Raw genomic sequence first — 18597 nt, 5'->3', positions numbered from 1 at the left:
CCTGCTGAAGGATCCTGACGTCCTGCTGTTTCTGGAGAGCTCAGAGGTAAAACAAAGAATGATGTTTTCTCGTTTCCTCACAGGCGTGATTTAGTTTCAACAGCAGTTCTCACAGCCTGATGCCTTTTCAGTGTAACTATCAACTTAAAACTTCTTAAAACTAAAAAGTCCAGTCAGCCTTAAACAGTGGACTACAGTCTGCATTGTTAGTCAGAAACGTCTTCTTCATCAGTTCCTCACTGCAGAAAATCAACAAAACCTGTGATCTGCAGTCTGTTTCTGTGAGTACAACACCACAGACCACACATGCCTGATTTTTTTCTGAAGTCCTTTTTCTATTTCTGGAGTTTCATTTTTGCTTGAAAACACTTGGGGAAACTAATTTAGTTATGAGATGCAAGTTTTGGATCAGGTGAGAGTCAGCTGATAATTCTCTGTGGGTTCATCATTACCAGAGACGCCCAAACACATTTATACATTGTTATTATAAAGACTTTGGTTATTCTAAGGGGCTTACTAGATTGATTGATTGATTGATTGATTGATTGATTTATATTATTATTGTCACGCATAAATAATATTTGCAGCCCAAACAGGCTTACAAGACACCATTATTTAGAAAAAGAGCAACATAAGAGTAGTCCCATAATTACAAATAATACTAAACAAATTTACCAACATGGCATTTTTTTCCAAGCTTTAGAAACAAACTGCATTAAAATTAAAAGATAATTTCATTCTCTCATCATCACATTTCTGGATTTAAAACAGAAATGTCATTAAGTATAGATATTCTTAACTCGTCATACAGTAATAAGGACAATACAAAGGAAAATGTGATTGATTCTCAACTCTCCTATTTCGCATAACTCACACAACCTGTTGTCCCTCTGGATGTTTTTAACGTGCCAACCTAAAGGGCCAGAGGAAGGACTCCTGTTCTCAACTCTGCAACTAAAGACCTCTAACTCCTTGATAAGTTTGCTATGGATCGAATCCCCATGACGTCACGCCAGAGACTGTTTAGAACCGAGACGCCCCGACACGGAGTAGTTTCCTGTATCTGTGTCACGTGGGCTCCGCCACGGCCACGCCTCTTTAGGACACTAGCGGCATGTCCTGAGTGTATTGATTCCAACGGGAGAAGTGAACGTGAACACAGATTATGAGCGATTCCCCATAGTCACCAAAGTATATATTGGACCCATTTTTCACAAGCCACATATCTCCAGGACACTCTGACACTAAAATGGCATTTTTCAGACGGACACATCAGGAGAAAACTAACTTTGTTTGAGACCTGTTTCGGTCTCAGGACCAAACTCTCGCGAGATCTGGCACAGAGAAGCTAACGTCAGCTAACGTTTGTGAACGCCCTAACAGCTAATCTCTGTGATGCTAGATATGTCTTTTAGCCGTGTCAATATCTAACGTTAGCAAAAGAACATATTAACAAATAATTTAAATATAACTTTTTATCCATCCACACAACATTCACTACACGTTCAAACAAGGCCACGCCCCTTTAGGAGACAGGAAGTGTGTACCGTTGCATACCATTGGCGCTGCTTAAAATGCGCTATCTTTTAGAATAAAGGATCTTTGGTCACGCTAACACAAAAGACACTTCCAGGGAGACAAATGGCAGTTTATTTGAATTGCAGAGATGTGTGAAATCGACAAACTTGTTTATTTCTGTTGTCATTTTCAGCCGTAACTGTTACGTTTAAAGACCTATAGTTAAACACGGAGGTCTGACCTGTCTGACGTTTCTGCTGTGCTTATTTTCTGTACCGTGTTGCTTCGCTAGCGTCTTTGATAAACCAAATCAAGCACTACGACCAGCAAAACCTGCCACCGGTCGGACTGACTACTAGTTTGGGTGGTGTCATTTTCTTTAGTCTGTGGCCCAACAGGTAAATTAGCTCTCCAAGCTAACGTTAGTGAAAGTGGTAAAATGTGAAAGCACCAGCGTCTAGTTTAGATGAATAAGATGAGAGTATATCCAGTTGTTCCACGTCCCCGTTTGCTCAGCGCCTGTATGTCCGGGACGCAGGAGGTTTATACCCGAAAGTTAATGTGAACTAACATTATGATTCGGTCTCTAACAGGAGGTTCAGTGACATAATTGTGCTTGATGTGAATATATGTTCTCTTTTAACCGGTTTTCTTCAAATCTAGCAAATCATTTTCTTCTCATTGTGTTGCATGCTGCATGATGAATTATTACTACACATATATCATAATTCAGGTTCCTCAAAAACAGCATGAAGCTCTGAGTTCGGTGCGATTTATTCCAAAGAAAAACCTTCTATGGACCCTGTATTCTGACTTATTAAGCAGTCTTATGATGAAATGGAGCTACAGGTTGACACCAGCAGAAAGGTCAGGGGTCAAGCATGATGCATTCTCTGGGAACCCTTGATATCCACAGTAATGTCCTGTTGAGATGTCTCACTCTGGACCAAAGAGACAGACTGATAGACCGTCTCAAATGGGGCAAAAACAAATAACTACCCCCCCCCCCCCACCACCACAAGGGCCAAACACTCGCTCTGAGTTTTCCTCACTTCTTTTTCCCAACAAGCAGCAAAACGTCCCGACAAGGTCAAACCAACAAGCCTCTAAAAACTGCCTCAGGGTTTAAGGGCCTGCGGCGTTCCCCGTTTCCTTGCTTTACTGTCCACTCCGACTAAATCCTCTGTAACATTTCATCCCCACCCCACCCCCTCTCTGCCACCCACCTAACTGTTTGTGGGATTGCGTTGGGAAGGAGCCGGCAGTTGTTGGGTCCAGAATAAATGGCCTTATGTCACAGATTTAACAGATGAATCACTCGGACGCTTGACCGAGCGTGTCGGTTCGTCCGGCCGGCATAATGAAACACAACCAGAGGAGGGAGGGTGGGAAGGGGGAGGGAGGGAGGGAGGGATGGGACAGGGCTGCAATTGAAAGCAATTTTTACCACCCCGCCTCCACTCATTTACCCTCGTCCCTCCTTCAGCGAGGCCCCCCGGGGACCGAGCCGTCCCCCCGGCTGCTGTTGCTCCCGTTAAATGAGATTGGAGGGGGGGGGGGGGCAAATGTGCTCCAGCGTCAGAGGAAAACCCTATATGTCCGGGGAAAAAGTTAACTTTTCCAAAATGAAGAAAAATGAGCCTATTTTCAGATGGATGTCCGGGTGTTTTCAGAGTGACGCGATGGGTTCTGAGTCGGTTTTTGCAGCTGTTAAAGTTGCTCGGCACATAAAGCGGCCGCATTACATCTGATTGGAGCTAAAACGTGGGAGACATTACAATCAGGGGGGCGGGGGGAGCACATAGAGTTAGAGAGAGGAAAGATGGAAAGAAAAGACAGAGCAGAAAAGAGAAAGAAACGAGAAACTGAACAGCAAGCAAAAGAAGCTCAAATTAAACCGAGAGGGCAACGGTACAAAAGATTAAATGAAAGAGATTTGAAATTAGACAAACGGAGAGAAAGAAAAAGAGGAGAAAAGACGTGCTCTGTTTTTTTTTTGGCATTTCTTTAAACCAATCACAATCGTCTTGGGCGGTGCTCTGTGCCGGACGGAGCCACGGTGCCTCTGCAAAGTAGCCTCGGGAAGGAACTTGTTTTGGTGGAACATGTGGACGTTCAAAAGTTGTTTTGGTCGTGCAACAGAAAACTCTGATTGGACAGATAGTCTAGCTAGCTGTCTGGATTTACCCTGCAGAGATCTGAGGAGCAGTTAACCATAGTCTTTGCCAACACAAGGAAAGCAGAAGGTAACAGACATCCGGCCGAAAAGGACATACGGCAGAATTTCCGTTTGCACCGGAGAAATCGCGGAAGTGGAACGTCGTGGATCTAGACTAATATATACCTAAAGAATTTGTGGAAAATAAGTGAGAAATAACAGGCTGTTTCTCAGTGCTCACCCTGTTTGTTTGTTTGTTTGTTTGTTTGTTGTCCAGTTGCCACGTGCGGTCAGCACTCAGGCTCTGAGCAGCGCCGGACTTCTCCGGATGGTCAACAAGGCCGCCGAAGCCGTCAACAAGATGACCATCAAGATGAACGAGTCAGACGCTGTGAGTGAAGGAGGACGGAGGAGGAGGAGAGGATTGTGGGATGAAGCAAAGGAAATAAAATGAGGGAAGAGGAGAGAAGGAGGTCTCAGTAAGTCTGAAGGAAAGACAGGAATGAAGGGAGCTGGGGAGGAAGGAAGAAAGACAAGGTGGAATAACAAAGTAGCGTTGCTATAACAAATAATGGCACTTGGTCAGGAAGGAATAAAGGAAAAATAAGGATGTAGCGCGAATGTGATGGAAAGGAAATATGAAGGAAGTAGGGATGGGGGAGGTAGGGAAAAGAAGGATGAAGTAATTAGAGAGGGGGTAAAGAAGGGAAGAAAAAATAAGGAACTAGGGAGGAAGAAAGAGGATGTAAAAGGGAAGTATGGAGGGAAAAAGGGAATAAGGAGAGGGTTAAATAAGGATGTAGTAAGGCAGGAAGAAAAAGAAAGGGAATATGAACTAAGGAAGTGGGGACATGAAGGTAAGGTAGAGAAGGATGAAATAAGGAATTAGGGATAGAGGAAAAAAGGAAACAGAATAAAGTGAGCATTGAAATAAGGAACTAAGTAGGAAGAAAGGAAGGATGTAAATTAGGAAATATGGAAGGAGAAAGAGGGAAATAAGGAAGTAGTAAGGAAGGAAAAAAAAGAAGAAGAAAATGGGAGGAAAGAAATAAAGAAGGAAGAAGTGAGAGTCTGATGTAACAGAGGATTTCTGAAAAATTGTGTGTGTGTGTGTGTGTGTCTGTGTGTGTGTGTGTGGGGGGTGTCAGTGGTTTGAGGAGAAGCAGCAGCATTTTGAGAATCTGGATGTTCAGCTGAGGAAACTTCATGCCAGCATGGAGTCCCTGGTCCTTCACAGGAAAGGTACGATCTGAAAACCTGATATTTTGAGACCCACCGCTCACACGTTCTGGAACGAGCCTCTTGAGTTTCTCCCGTCGTCTCCTCTTCAGAGCTGTCGGTGAACACGGCGCAGTTCGCCAAGTCGGCGGCCATGTTGGGGAACAGCGAGGACCACACGGCTCTGTCCCGAGCTCTGTCCCAGCTGGCCGAGGTGGAGGAGAAGATCGACCAGCTTCACCAGGACCAGGCCAACGCAGACTTCTACCTGTTCTCCGAGTTACTGGGCGACTACGTCCGCCTCATCACCGCCGTAAAGGTATGAGCGGGTCTGCTGGCAGTGGGAGAACACAAACTCCATGATCCGACTGAACGTTTAAAGGAACACGCCGACTTATTGGGACTTATTCACCGTATCCCCCAGAGCTAGATAAGTCCATACATAGCCTTCTCATCTCCGTGCGTGTTGTAACTCTGTCTGAGGCCCCCACCACTAGCCTGGTTAGCACAGATCCTGGAGGTAACCAGCTCCATATAGCCTACTGCTCCCAATAAGTGACATAATAACGCCAACATTTTCCTTTTTACATGTTATGATTTGTATTTGTCACAGAGTGTATAAATAACAAGGTCACATGAGACACAGCTATCTTCTAACCGTATACATACTGGGAACTATATTCTCAGAAAGGCAAAGCACTGCTACCTGGGCGGAGTGATTATTACTCCAACTCTGAGCAAACTCCAGGCGAACTCTCTGCTCCTCACCACGGGGCTTCTCAGGTGCTGCCAGCAAATCACTCCCGCCCAAGTAGCAGTGCTTCGCCTTCTGAGAATATACAGTGCCTTGCGAAAGTATTCGGCCCCCTTGAACTTTTCGACCTTTTGCCACATTTCAGGCCTCAAACATAAAGATATAAAACTGTAATTTTTTGTGAAGAATCAACAACAAGTGGGACACAATCATGAAGTGGAACAAAATTTATTGGATATTTCTAACCTTTTAAACAAATAAAAAACTGAAATATTGGGCGTGCAAAATTATTCAGCCCCCTTAAGTTAATACTTTGTAGCGCCACCTTTTGCTGCGATTACAGCTGTAAGTCGCTTGGGGTATGTCTCTATCAGTTTTGCACATCGAGAGACTGACATTTTTGCCCATTCCTCCTTGCAAAACAGCTCGAGCTCAGTGAGGTTGGATGGAGAGCGTTTGAACAGCAGTTTTCAGTTCTTTCCACAGATTCTCGATTGGATTCAGGTCTGGACTTTGACTTGGCCATTCTAACACCTGGATATGTTTATTTGTGAACCATTCCATTGTAGATTTTGCTTTATGTTTTGGATCATTGTCTTGTTGGAAGACAAATCTCCGTCCCAGTCTCAGGTCTTTTGCAGACTCCATCAGGTTTTCTTCCAGAATGGTCCTGTATTTGGCTCCATCCATCTTCCCATCAATTTTAACCATCTTCCCTGTCCCTGCTGAAGAAAAACAGACCCAAACCATGATGCTGCCACCACCATGTTTGACAGTGGGGATGGTGTGTTCAGGGTGATGAGCTGTGTTGCTTTTTACGCCAAACATAACGTTTTGCATTGTTGCCAAAAGTTCGATTTTGGTTTCATCTGACCACAGCACCTTCTTCCACATGTTTGGTGTGTCTCCCAGGTGGCTTTTGGCAAACTTTAAACGACACTTTTATGGATATCTTTAAGAAATGGCTTTCTTCTTGCCACTCTTCCATAAAGGCCAGATTTGTGCAGTATACGACTGATTGTTGTCCTATGGACAGACTCTCCCACCTCAGCTGTAGATCTCTGCAGTTCATCCAGAGTGATCATGGGCCTCTTGGCTGCATCTCTGATCAGTCTTCTCATTGTATGAGCTGAAAGTTTAGAGGGACGGCCGGGCTTCGCGTGGCTTGTAGTGGTCTGATACTCCTTCCCATTTCAATCTTATCGCTTGCACAGTGCTCCTTGGGATGTTTAAAGCTTGGGAAATCTTTTTGTATCCAAATCCGACCTGGCTTTAAACTCCCACAACAGTATATCGGACCTGCCTGGTGTGTTCCTTGTTCTTCATGATGCTCTCTGCGCTTTAAACGGACCTCTGAGACTATCACAGAACAGATGCATTTATACGGAGACTTGATTACACACAGCTGGATTCTATTTATCATCATTAGTCATTTAGGTCAACATTGGATCATTCAGAGATCCTCACTGAACTTCTGGAGAGAGTTTGCTGCACTGAAAGTAAAGGGGCTGAATAATTTTGCACGCCCACTTTTTCAGTTTTTTATTTGTTAAAAAAGTTTGAAATAGCCAATGAATTTCGTTCCACTTCATTATTGGGACCCACTTGTTGTTGATTCTTCACAAAAAATTACAGTTTTATATCTTTATGTTTGAGGCCTGAAATGTGGCAAAAGGTCGAAACGTTCAAGGGGGCCGAATACTTTCGCAAGGCACTGTAGTTCCCATTTTGTATACGGTTAGAAGATGTCTGTGTCTCATGTAACCTTGTTATTTGTACAGTGTACAGCTGTGACTATACAAATCACAACATGTAAATAGGAAAATGTTGGCGTTATTTTGTTATTTATTGGGAGCAGTAGGCTAGTTGGAGCCGGTTACCTCCAGGATCTGGGCTGTGCTAGGCTAGCGGTGGGGGCTTCAGACAGTTACGACACGCACGGAGATGAGAAGGGTATGTATGGACTTGGCCAGAATAGAATAGTGGTTAGAAATGGATCTAACTCTGGGGGATACAGTGAATAAGCCGAAGTCCCAATAAGTTGGCGTGTTCCTTTTAACTGGAGTTCTCTATCAAACCCTCTGCAGAGTAAATAGGGTTGTTATTTAAAATCCGTAATAATGACTAAAACTCTGTTCTGCTGAATTACTGAGCTGCTGGACACCAATCACCTGAGTCCAGGTAGGAATCAGACAGGAAGTGGAAAAGTAGAGTAGAACTACAATGGAGTAGATGGAACTACAGATACGAGAACTTTAGTAGAGTAGTCTGAAGTTGTGGATCGGATGCTGTATATCATTGTGTTGTGACTGCAGCTATTGAACCTTATTTAAACCCACCCAACCATTTATAAAAAAAAATAGATAAAATGTGACCTGTCATTTATAAGATCGAACACATAAAGCATTTAGTTAGACTTTATATAAATATATGTCTACATTTATTTTGATTTATTGTTTATGTGTCAAAACGTCCTTCTGCTGCTCAGTTAAGTTTGGTCATCCTTCACATTTTTGTGGCTGATTTAATGTAAAATACACTGAGCTAAAACTTAAACTCACGGCGGCTGTAACGGAAAAAAACAAAAACAAAACCACAGCTACGAAAAAGAAAAAAAAAAGACTGAGATTTGGACAATTACAGAATGCATTCGTGCAGATGAGATCTTGTCAAATTTAAATAAAGGCATTGGGTTAGTTAAGTTTATTTCTATGATGAAATCAACAATGGGTCTTGAAATTGAAGTCATTGTTAAGTGTTTTTTCATTTATTTGTGTGTGTATGTGTTTGTGTGGGTGCGTGTGTGTGGGTGCGTGCGTGCGTAGGGTGTGTTTGACCACCGTATGAAGACGTGGCAGAAGTGGCAGGACAGTCAGATGCTCCTGCAGAAGAAACGAGAAGCTGAAGCCAAACTGCAGTTCAACAACAAACCAGACAAACTGCAGCAGGCCAAAGACGAGATCAAAGAGGTGAGACGGGAGACGGACAGACACACACGGGTTAAGTGTAGTAAATATAAATGCTTATTTTGGATGGCTTTCCACTAGTTATGGAAGAAAATCTAATAATAAAACAGGCCCAAAATCTCAAAATTGACCAGTGCAGGAAAAACGCGTCCGGTCTCTGAAGAAATTGTGGCGTTGCAGGTTTTTGCTCTGACGCCTCGTTTTCATTAAAGCTGTAGTCCTGATGCCTTCATTTAAAATAATTCGTACACTGGTTAATTAAATACCATATTATTAGTATGATAATAATTAGGGCTGCAACTAACGATTCATTTGACTGTTGATTAATCTGTAGGTCGTTTTCTCGATTAATCGATTAGTTGTTTGGTCTATAAAATGTCAGAAAATGGTGAAAAGTGTTTCCCAAAAGCCCAAGATGATCCTCAAATGTCTTGTTTTGTCCACAACTCAAAGATATTCAGTTTACTGTCACAGAGGAGTGAAGAAACTAGAACATATTCACATTTAACAAGATGGAATGAGAGAATTTTCTCTTTATTTTTTCATAAAAAATTACTCGAACGATTAAAATTATTATCAAAATAGTTGGCGATTAATTAATGAGTTGACAACTAATCGATTCATCTTTGCAACTCTAATAACAATACATGTTTATACACCGTATGGTTCGAGCTCTAGTTGTACTTTATCAAGTGAACCGTTGTTCTCAGGAGTCACTCTCCTCTCTCCGAGGCTGTTGGTCTGTCCAGTCAGGTAAAGCAGGCGCACCTTCACGGTTCAGTCATGTGAAAACTTTCTCTTCTCTATTTTTTTATATATATAAATCTTGTTTTCTTTCAGTCTGCAGACTTCCCATGAACTCAGTACTGTACGACAAACAAGAGCAGGAGAGAGTAGAAAAGTACTTTATTAGAGCATCTGTTGAAGCTGTCACCGCACAAATTCATCCTCTCTGTCAGGAAACAACACACACACACACACACACACACACACACACACACACACACACACACACACACACACACACAGCTGGCGTGGTCGGGGGTCTGGTATTAGAGCGGAGGAGCTGTCAGATGTGGGGTTTTAGGAGGAGGCTGGGGGGGAGTTTTGGGGGAGGCTGTCAGAAGCTGCAGACGAGGACAGTAGAGTTACAACCAACATTTATTTGGAGCCGACAAGAGTTTTGCCGCCTGTCAGGAGTCGGGGTTTTGGTTCACGCCTTGACAACAGCCAACAGAAAACACACAGAGGCTTTTTCTGAAGCCAGAAGAAGAGTTTTACTTCACGCTGCTACACACAACACAGTAATGCTACAGATAAGACCGCTTTACACTGTGAATGCATTTAGGAAAGAAATAATCTGAAGGGAAAGAGCCATTTTGTGCACTGGAACCCACACATGCCACAATTTACATCAAAATCCTTACTTCCTATGGTTGTCATAATTTGAACACACAGACATGATACCCATATTTTAAGTTTTGTTTAAATGAAGTATCCTTACCTCCGATGTTCATCACAGCATCAAAGCCCCCAAATTATGCCACGTCCTGAATATTTTTTTTTTTGTGTGGAAAAGATTGTCAGCAGAGCTGTAAAGAAACTCTTCTTCTTTCCTGCTGCAACAATATGATTTAATAGTGATTTCTAAAAAATACATTTAAAATGTGTATACGTGCATACAGCATTTTCCCCAGGTATAATTTGTCAATTGATCAAAATATATAGTATAAAAGGAGTCATAAAGTAGTTCTAATGTGCAGAACAACCTACAGTCTGTCATCTTTTTCTGCCTCACACAGATATGCAACATGTTAAAAACTCAATCCGCATTTGAAGTTTTCACTGCACAGGTAGAAATTATAGCTTAAACAACAGAGATGTGAACAGAAGTTTTGAATGTAACTTTACTGTAATAAAATGCGGTTAAACACATTGTTTCAGGGCTGCATTGACAAATACACTTGAACTCAATGCCATCCATTTAACAGACTGTATACTGTCAGGAAAGATCAGGACTCACACTTTGATATAAAATACAAGATCACCATGTTTTGTGCACATTAGTTGTATGTTATTATATTGAGGTATATTTAATGTTAGTGTAAGTTAAGTTCTGCACTTAATCATATCAAACGTTTACACAGTCAGTGATATAAAAACTCAGTGGTGTGTTCGGAGTCTCTGCTGTCAGATGATTAACCCACACTGCCCTCTGTGGGCACCAAACAGGAACAACAGCCAGAGTTAGAAACCCACTGCTGCTGTCTGCACAAGGACACCGTTGTGTTCTGAGAAAATAGTTTTCCTCCAAAAGGTTTTATTTTTTTTTTTTTTTTCTTCAAAGATCCTGCTCAGAAGGTGCAACTGAAGGCTTAGTTCTCAGCTCTTGTGGCTTTACAGATCAAAGTGCTGCCGATCTCCTCCAGGTTTGAAGCTGTAAACAGCAGCTTGTTTGCAGTATTACAGAGCCACAGGGAGGACTTTCATTTTGGTTGGTGGTTTGGTTTTTCCTCAGTGCTTTGCTCATGTCTCTGGATCTTCCTCTATGATTTTGGAAGCTCTGAACATTTTTTTTTTTTTTTCCTGCCTCATTAAATTTTGTTGCATTTTCCCTGCCATGCCTTCCTTCAACCAGGAGATTGAGGAGGTAGGACCTGCCCCGTCTGTCTGTCTGTCTGTCTGTCTGTCTGTCTGTCTGTCTGTCTGTCTGTCTGTCTGCAGCTCTGTGTCCACCTGCCTGCCTTCTTCACACCTTTTAGTTGCCTCATTTCCTTTTCATATTTATCACCGTTTGGTTGAACATTTTCACAATAACATTCATTTTTTTCCTGTTCAGTTTTTGGTGTTCACAGAGTCACATGAAGTAGTTTGTCAGCGTAGGTCACATTTTCTCAAATTGTCCTTTTGGGATAACTTTATGGAAGTGTCTTTCTGAACGTTGGGGTTCAAAATGTTCATTTGGGGGTTCAACATTTTAACTCGAAACTTCAAATCAAATACCAGACAAACCCTTTCATGTGACCAAAGAGATCATATAGTCAAACAAAGGCTACGTTCACACCGCAAGTCTTAATGCTTAATTCAGATTTTTTTTTTTTGCTCAGATCTGATTTTTCTGTTCACATTACCTTTTTAAAATGTGGCCTATATCAGATTCCAGTGTGAACTGTTTGCGGTTTCAAACTGACCCGCATGCGCAAAAGAACAATAACAGTGACATCAGACGCAGCACGCTGTTGCACTAAAGTTCGGGAGGTTATGGAGGACCTTCCCCGTTCTTCCATTTCGTTTTTAAAACGGAGCGGTTACGGTATGATCCTTCTAGTTTTGATTGAAGTATCTCCCCATACACTAATTAGGTCAAACACCTCATTCTCCCTCCATTAACTTCCTCCATCACTGTCTCCATTTTGTAGGCCTAGTCAAGTTTTTAATTTGACTGTCTGTGTGGAGGGCTAACTCCCGCCGGCGCATAATTGTGACAAATGTCGATGTAGATTAACGTAAAAGTCGCATCACATCCGCCTCGGTTGTTCACACTGCGGCCGCTTTGAAAAAAATCAGACCTGGGTCTGATTCAGGACCACATATGGAAGTGGTCTAAATCTGATTTTTTTCAAATCCGATCTGGGCAAGATTTGAGTGTTCACACTATCTGAAGAAGTCTGACCTGGTCACTTGACCCCAAAAGATTTGGGCCACTTTTGCCTGCAGTCTGAACGTAGCTGTACTGACTTGCATCCACGTGGCTTACAGAGCATTGCGATGTAGTCCGATCCATGTGAACTTCATATACTGTAATCAGCTAATTTATATTCCATCATTATTTCAGCCTTTTAAAGACTCATTTAACAGCCAGTTGTTGTGTTAGTCTAGTAATTATTCATGACTTCAATTAATAAACTACAAGTATCACCTCTGACCTGCCAGTTGATTACAGGGATGGAAATACATTCAATACATACAGTGCCTTGCGAAAGTATTCGGCCCCCTTGAACTTTTCGACCTTTTGCCACATTTCAGGCTACAAACATAAAGATATAAAACTGTAATTTTTTGTGAAGAATCAACAACAAGTGGGACACAATCATGAAGTGTAACGAAATTTATTGGATATTTCAAACCTTTTTAACAAATAAAAACTGAAAATTGATGCGGCAAAATTATTCAGCCCCTTAAGTTAATACTTTGTAGCGCCACCTTTTGCCGATCACAGCTGCAAGTCGCTTGGGGTATGTCTCTATCAGTTTTGCACATCGGAGACTGACATTTTTGCCCATTCCTCCTTGCAAAACAGCTCGAGCTCAGTGAGGTTGGATGGAGAGCGTTTGTGAACAGCAGTTTTCAGTTCTTTCCACAGATTCTCAATTGGATTCAGGTCTGGACTTTGACTTGGCCATTCTAACACCTGGATATGTTTATTTGTGAACCATTCCATTGTAGATTTTGCTTTATGTTTTGGATCATTGTCTTGTTGGAAGACAAATCTCCGTCCCAGTCTCAGGTCTTTTGCAGACTCCATCAGGTTTTCTTCCAGAATGGTCCTGTATTTGGCTCCATCCATCTTCCCATCAATTTTAACCATCTTCCCTGTCCCTGCTGAAGAAAAGCAGACCCAAACCATGATGCTGCCACCACCATGTTTGACAGTGGGGATGGTGTGTTCAGGGTGATGAGCTGTGTTGCTTTTACGCCAATCATAACGTTTTGCATTGTTGCCAAAAAGTTCGATTTTGGTTTCATCTGACCAGAGCACCTTCTTCCACATGTTTGGTGGGTCTCCCAGGTGGCTTGTGGCAAACTTTAAACAACACTTTTTTGGATATCTTTAAGAAATGCGCTTTTCTTCTGGCCATTCTTCCATAAAGGCCAGATTTGTGCAGTATACGACTGATTGTTGTCCTATGGACAGAGTCTCCCACCTCAGCTGTAGATCTCTGCAGTTCATCCAGAGTGATCATGGGCCTCTTGGCTGCATCTCTGATCAGTCTTCTCATTGTATGAGCTGAAAGTTTAGAGGGACGCGCGGGTCGGTTCTAGATTTGCAGTGGTCTGATACTCCTTCCATTTCAATATTATCGCTTGCACAGTGCTCCTTGGGATGTTTAAAGCTTGGGAAATCTTTTTGTATCCAAATCTGGCTTTAAACTTCTCCACAACAGTATCTCGGACCTGCCTGGTGTGTTCCTTGTTCTTCATGATGCTCTCTGCGCTTTAAACGGACCTCTGAGACTATCACAGAGCAGGTGCATTTATACGGAGACTTGATTACACACAGCTGGATTCTATTTATCATCATTAGTCATTTAGGTCAACATTGGATCATTCAGAGATCCTCACTGAACTTCTGGAGAGAGTTTGCTGCACTGAAAGTAAAGGGGCTGAATAATTTTGCACGCCTAATTTTTTTGTTTTTTATTTGTTATAAAGGTTTGAAATATCCAATAAATTTCGTTCCACTTCATGATTGTGTCCCACTTGTTGTTGATTCTTCGCAAAAAATTACAGTTTTATATCTTTATATTTAAAGCCTGAAATGTGGCAAAAGGTCGTAAAGTTCAAGGGGGCCGAATACTTTCGCAAGGCACTGTACATTAATTATTTAATCAGTTCAAAGTTAGTTCTGGTCAGAGTCACCAGAATGAAAGCACATAATAACAATAATGTCAACTTAACAAGTTTATTATTTTACAAATCTTGTGAACTTGCTGCATAAAAAGTTTATTTTTTTCTTCAAAAATAATTAAAAGGATATAGTCACCAAACCAACATCCTAATGGGTAAAAAATGTAAAAAATATTGCAGCTGTTTGCTGGGGGGAATCTTTGTACAATACTGGATGTGAAGACATTTTGAATGCTTTAGGCTTCACTCAATGTTAAAATAATGTCCTGATTGTTTCCCATCCCTCCTCATTGGGTCTCGTTCAGCTCACAGTTAAAGCAGCTCGTTCAAACTAAATGAAAATCTCTTGAACTTTATTTAGTGCGGTTGTAAAAGATGCAGAATTACAATATTTTTGAATACATGGATTCAGAATTTAAATTTGTATGGCATGATTTAGAAAACTGTTTAAACTGTGAGCTTTTCCACAGATTTAAATATACATCTTTAAAAGCTAGAGTTTACAAATTCAGTCTCCTTAATTGATTGAGCTCTAGGAGGAAAACATTTTGGACATATTCTTGTTTTAAATTGGCAGTACAGCTAGACCGATAAATCGACTGATATTAGCTAGGTTTGGGGTACTTTAGAAACGGTGTCAATATAAAAAAGTTTGTCTACCAGAAACCATCAACATCAACAAGTAGATCTTCCAACTGTAAAATGTCCTGCTTCCTCACAATTAGAAAAGAAAACAAAACTAATCCAAGAAATCCATATCAAGACTGTTTGTTGTAAAAATACGCTAATCTATTGTTATCTGATTATTGCAAAACTCTCTAATATCGATATCAGTATCAGCCCTGAAAATCCAGTAATCAGTGGAGTCATACAGTGTGGACAGTTAGTTGTTTTATTGTTGTTGCAGTTTGGTTAAACTGACACCATCTGTACCAATCTTCACTGTAGAGTTTCGGTATAAAGCGGCAGGTGATCCTGATGGTCTGAAGGTTTGCAGAAGGGTTTAGAGACTCCACAGCTACAAATTTATTCATCAAACAATTCTATTCTGGCCAACAAGGTTCCCCGTCTGAAACGGGAACGCAAAAATTACAAATGTTGTCTTCCTTTGTGTTTTTCAGCTGGAGGGGAAGGTCGAGCAGGGAGAGAGAGAATTTGAACAAATCTCAAAAACTATACGCAAAGAAGTCAGCAGGTTTGAGGTGAGGAGATCTGATGGATGGATGAATAAAGAGGGGAATGACTGAGTGAATGAGCTTTCTAATGAATGGTTTGGTGAATAAAGGAATGAATGTTGATCTGTTGATGTGAGGTATATCCTCAAGTTATCTGTATAATAAAAAAAATAAAAATGTTTGAATTTTCTTTCAACAGAAAGAGAGAGTGAAGGACTTTAAAACGATCATTATTAAATACCTGGAGTCACTGGTTCAAACACAACAGCAGGTAAAGACAAAGACATTTTTATTATTATTAATATTATAGTTTGCATAACTGTTCAATATAAAATGATGTGAAATACAATAACTCACATAGATGACTCAAATTATACGGAAGTCTGCGGCTGCCAATATTAAAATCAAATTAATTGAAATTTCATTTTGCCCTCACGTGCGCATGATGTATGACTAAAGAAAAATGTAATAATTAAAATTCATCAACATTTAAAACCCAATCCGCATTTGAAGTTTTCACTGCACAGGTAGAAATTATAGCGTAAACAACAACAGAGATGTGAACAGAAGTTTTGAATGTAACTTTACTGTAATAAAATGCAGTTAAACACATTGTTTCAGGGCTGCATTGACAAATACACTTGAACTCATAATCCTTATGGCAGGATATAGGCCATTTCTATTTCATTTTTCAGATTAAATGATCATGTGGGGCATAATTCATAGTGAATACAAAATAGTACATGTTATACATGCTTTTTTATTTGTGAGCCTTGTCAAAGACAAATTTTAGTGCCTTGTTATGCACAATGGACAATAATTTAGAAATTATTCAAATGCTGAATTTAAATTGAAATACAAAAGCTCATATTTACACGCAATTTCATTAGCAAATTCATAGCAGTGCTATTATGCTTAGTACACTGAAAATAATTCGTAAATGATGTTTTGATTGTGGCAGTAATTCTGCATTAAGACAAATTTTAATTGGATTTAAAAATTTGAAAAATGTCATCATCATGTGCACACACAGTTCAATTTGATATAAGTATTTTATGTTAGTAGGCAGCCACAGACTTCCATAAATGTGTTAAATACAAAATATAATATATTTTACACTACAACTTTTTACTTTTAGATAGAACCAGAAAACATTTGTGGCACATTAATGAAAAGTGAATCATTTTATTTTTCTCTCACAGCTGATAAAATACTGGGATGCCTTCTTACCCGAGGCCAAGGCCATCTCATAGAGTTCACACAAACACAACAGACAGTCCTGACTGGCTCCGATCAAACTACACTACCCATAATGCACCGGTCCTCCTACACCTGTTTATCCCCAGAGTGAAGAAGAGAAGTGAAGGCAGCGAATCAGCTCCAAGTGACTTTTCTGCAGTTAAAAAAAAAATCAACATCAAACCTCTCTTTGAATTTACACTTCTTCATCTTTTATTCCTCTTTTTTTTCTCTGCTGAACTCAGTGTTGCGTTCACGTCCTGTCAGAGTAATTGTTCTCTTGATTGATGCTTTTACAATAATAATGTAATGTTCACAACAGTCTTGCACTTCTCAAACTATCTCCTTCTAAGTGTTATCGGAATTCAGCAACATTCAAAATCGGAGTTCCTGTATGGGATTTTGTTTATATAAACATTAAACCTGCAATGTTATTTTTAAGCCTGAAGCTCATATTCCCGTACGACATGAACGCAGCATGAGTTATGACCCTGGTGATGGCTTTCCTCTTCAAACTTCTAACATGGTGTCTGTTTTTTTTTTTTTTTTTTCTTCTTCACCAGACACAAATGGAATGGGTGAGTGGAGACGTGGGTGGAGGAGTCTCACTTTGTACTTTATTTTTAATGATTAACCTCTATGTTCCTCAACAAAGACATATATCCACATTCTAAGGTAAAGGAATTGTAGTTCTTTCCTAACGAGGACTTGAACTTTTGACTTTTTATTTCAACGGAGCAGACTTTATTTCAGCTCAGTGTCTCTGTCTTTGAAACTAGGAATGTGAAAAAGTTTATCCATATTTTATCCGTAAATAACATTTTAACATTATAGCATTTTTATCCAGCCTTATTAGTTGTAATGCTACTATCAGCAGGTAAACATGGGGACCACTAACACTCCCAAAACAAACCTTTTAAGTTCGACTATCTGAGGTTTCGTCTTAGAGTTCGGAACGCGAGCTGTGAAACTGATCCGGAGTCAGTGATGAAGGACGACATCCTCTTTGTTATTTTGTGTATTGTACTTCCTGTCACCTCACTCACTTCCCCCTCACTTGCATTGCAAAACAAGAGCCCCTGTTTTTGTTGCTGTATGATCGCAAGTGAAGGCAACATTTTCTCGTTTACTGCCCTCTTTGAGCCAATGAGAGCAGAGGAGGAAGACTCTCGCTTCTCAGTTCAGTTCCCTGCTGCTGTCTCATAAACATCGGCAAACTCAGAAAAGTAATTTCTTTGTTGTTGTTTTTACATTTGTCTTCTACCTTGAAAAGCTTAATTATTACCCATAGTTAATGTGAGTTGAAGGATTCCCTGTTGAAGGAGACTGAACTAGAGCCAGAAGTGAGAGCGTCGGAGTATTTTCAGGTGTGGAGGAAGTGAGTGATTGTCGGGTGACAGTGTGTGTCCGTCCAGAGAGCAGCCTCAGACGGTTTCTCTTCCTATTGATCAGTGTGAAGGCTGCAGTTAGAAATATTGAACTTCTTGATTTTTATTTTGTTGGATTTAAAGCACACTTCGTTATCAGAATAAAATCTGGCATCCTGAATCTATCAGAGAAGCTACAAATCTCATATTAAAGATGAAATCAAAACTGGAGTTTTCGTTCATCCTCATCCCCCACTACTCCTTAATCGTAAATCATAAATTACTGTAATGATTGCTACATTTTTGTATTTTATTCCATGTTTTATTCCACATTTTCTTGCCGCCTAAATGATGTGCAGTGGTTGAGAACGTTCAGTTGATTTTATTTTTTGTTGTTTTCACAAATGATGATGAAATTCTTTAATTGAGCAGATCTTTTTTTTTTTTTTTTTTTTTAAAGTCTTTTGGTTTTGACATGGCATTCCTGCAGCGCAGACGTTTCAGAACTTTAATTACAATAAAGGAATGTATCTCATCTGTGGTTGGACTGGGTTTTAATCATTCAACATATTTA

The 18597-nt window shown here is 40.5% G+C and overlaps 1 protein-coding gene across 1 annotated transcript in view; it reads left to right on the top strand.

Moving 5' to 3' along the window:
- Positions 1-18558, top strand: part of snx2 (sorting nexin 2) — a 36608-nt gene extending 18050 nt beyond the window's left edge. The window contains exons 6-14 of the mRNA XM_039804043.1: positions 1-46; positions 3954-4067; positions 4825-4918; positions 5008-5213; positions 8474-8617; positions 11253-11264; positions 15364-15444; positions 15617-15688; positions 16620-18558. The exon at positions 1-46 is cut by the window's left edge and continues 30 nt beyond it. Of these exons, the coding sequence (XP_039659977.1) occupies positions 1-46; positions 3954-4067; positions 4825-4918; positions 5008-5213; positions 8474-8617; positions 11253-11264; positions 15364-15444; positions 15617-15688; positions 16620-16670 (820 nt within the window). The 3' untranslated portion in view covers positions 16671-18558. The remainder of the gene's footprint in view (positions 47-3953; positions 4068-4824; positions 4919-5007; positions 5214-8473; positions 8618-11252; positions 11265-15363; positions 15445-15616; positions 15689-16619) is intronic.
- Positions 18559-18597: the final 39 nt, after the last annotated feature.

This window comes from Perca fluviatilis, chromosome 6, assembly GCF_010015445.1.
Source record: "Perca fluviatilis chromosome 6, GENO_Pfluv_1.0, whole genome shotgun sequence".
In the NCBI taxonomy this organism is placed as follows: domain Eukaryota; kingdom Metazoa; phylum Chordata; class Actinopteri; order Perciformes; family Percidae; genus Perca; species Perca fluviatilis.
The sequence above is the reverse complement of the archived record's forward strand: the minus strand, read 5'-3'. Positions and strand labels throughout refer to the sequence as shown.